Genomic DNA, 1,102 nt, shown 5'->3' on the forward strand with positions numbered 1-1,102 from the left:
GATGGCCCCAGTAGAGGTACTCGACGCGATGGCCCCAGTAGAGGTACTCGATGCGACGGCCCTAGTGGTGGTAGTCGATGCGATGGCCCCAGTAGAGGTACTCGACGCGATGGCCCCAGTAGAGGTACTCGACGCGATGGCCCCAGTAGAGGTACTCGAGGCAATGGCCCCAGTAGAGGTACTCGACGAGATGGCCCCAGTAGAGGTACTCGACGAGATGGCCCCAGTGGTGGTGGTCGAAGCGATGGCCCCAGTAGAGGTACTCGACGAGATGGCCCCAGTAGAGGCACTCGACGCGATGGCCCCAGTGGTGGTAGTCGAAGCGATGGGCCCAGTGGTGGTGGTCGAAGCGATGGCCCCAGTGGTGGTGGTCGAAGTGATGGCCCCAGTAGTGGTAGTCGAAGCGATAGCTTCTGTACTGGTAGTCGAAGCGAGAGCCCCAGTAGAGGTACTCGATGCGATGGCCCCAGTGGTGGTGGTCGAAGCGATGGCCCCAGTAGAGGTACTCGACGAGATGGCCCCAGTAGAGGCACTCGACGAGATGGCCCCAGTGGTGGTAGTCGAAGCGATGGCCCCAGTGGTGGTGGTCGAAGTGATGGCTCCAGTGGTGGTAGTCGAAGTGATAGCTTCTGTACTGGTAGTCGAAGCGAGAGCCCCAGTAGAGGTACTCGATGCGATGGCCCCAGTGGTGGTGGTCGAAGCGATGGCCTCAGTAGAGGTACTCGACGAGATGGCCCCAGTAGAGGCACTCGACGCGATGGCCCCAGTGGTGGTAGTCGAAGCGATGGCCCCAGTGGTGGTAGTCGAAGCGATGGCCCCAGTGGTGGTGGTCGAAGTGATAGCCCCAGTGGTGGTGGTCGAAGTGATGGCTCCAGTGGTGGTGGTCGAAGTGATGGCCCCAGTGGTGGTGGTCGAAGTGATGGCTCCAGTGGTGGTGGTCGAAGTGATGGCCCCAGTGGTGGTGGTCGAAGTGATGGCTCCAGTAGTGGTAGTCGAAGCGATGGCTTCTGAACTGGTAGTCGAAGCGATGGCTCCGGTAGTGGTAGTGGTACCGAGGGCTCCTGTAGTAGAACCGGCGACGATACTGGAGAAACCGCCAGCT

At 60.6% G+C, this 1,102-nt stretch overlaps 1 protein-coding gene across 1 annotated transcript; it reads right to left on the bottom strand.

The window, feature by feature from the left end:
• Positions 1-20: 20 nt before the first annotated feature.
• On the bottom strand, positions 21-1,061 carry Pmar_PMAR015132 (spliceosome-associated protein, putative; the record flags this gene model as incomplete). The annotated part of the gene is made up of 1 exon (XM_002779921.1): positions 21-1,061. A coding segment is annotated over one exon (1,041 nt), but the record flags the coding sequence as incomplete, so codon positions are not given.
• Positions 1,062-1,102: the final 41 nt, after the last annotated feature.

Source organism: Perkinsus marinus (assembly GCF_000006405.1).
Source record: "Perkinsus marinus ATCC 50983 genomic scaffold scf_1104296945026, whole genome shotgun sequence".
NCBI lineage: Eukaryota > Perkinsozoa > Perkinsida > Perkinsidae > Perkinsus > Perkinsus marinus.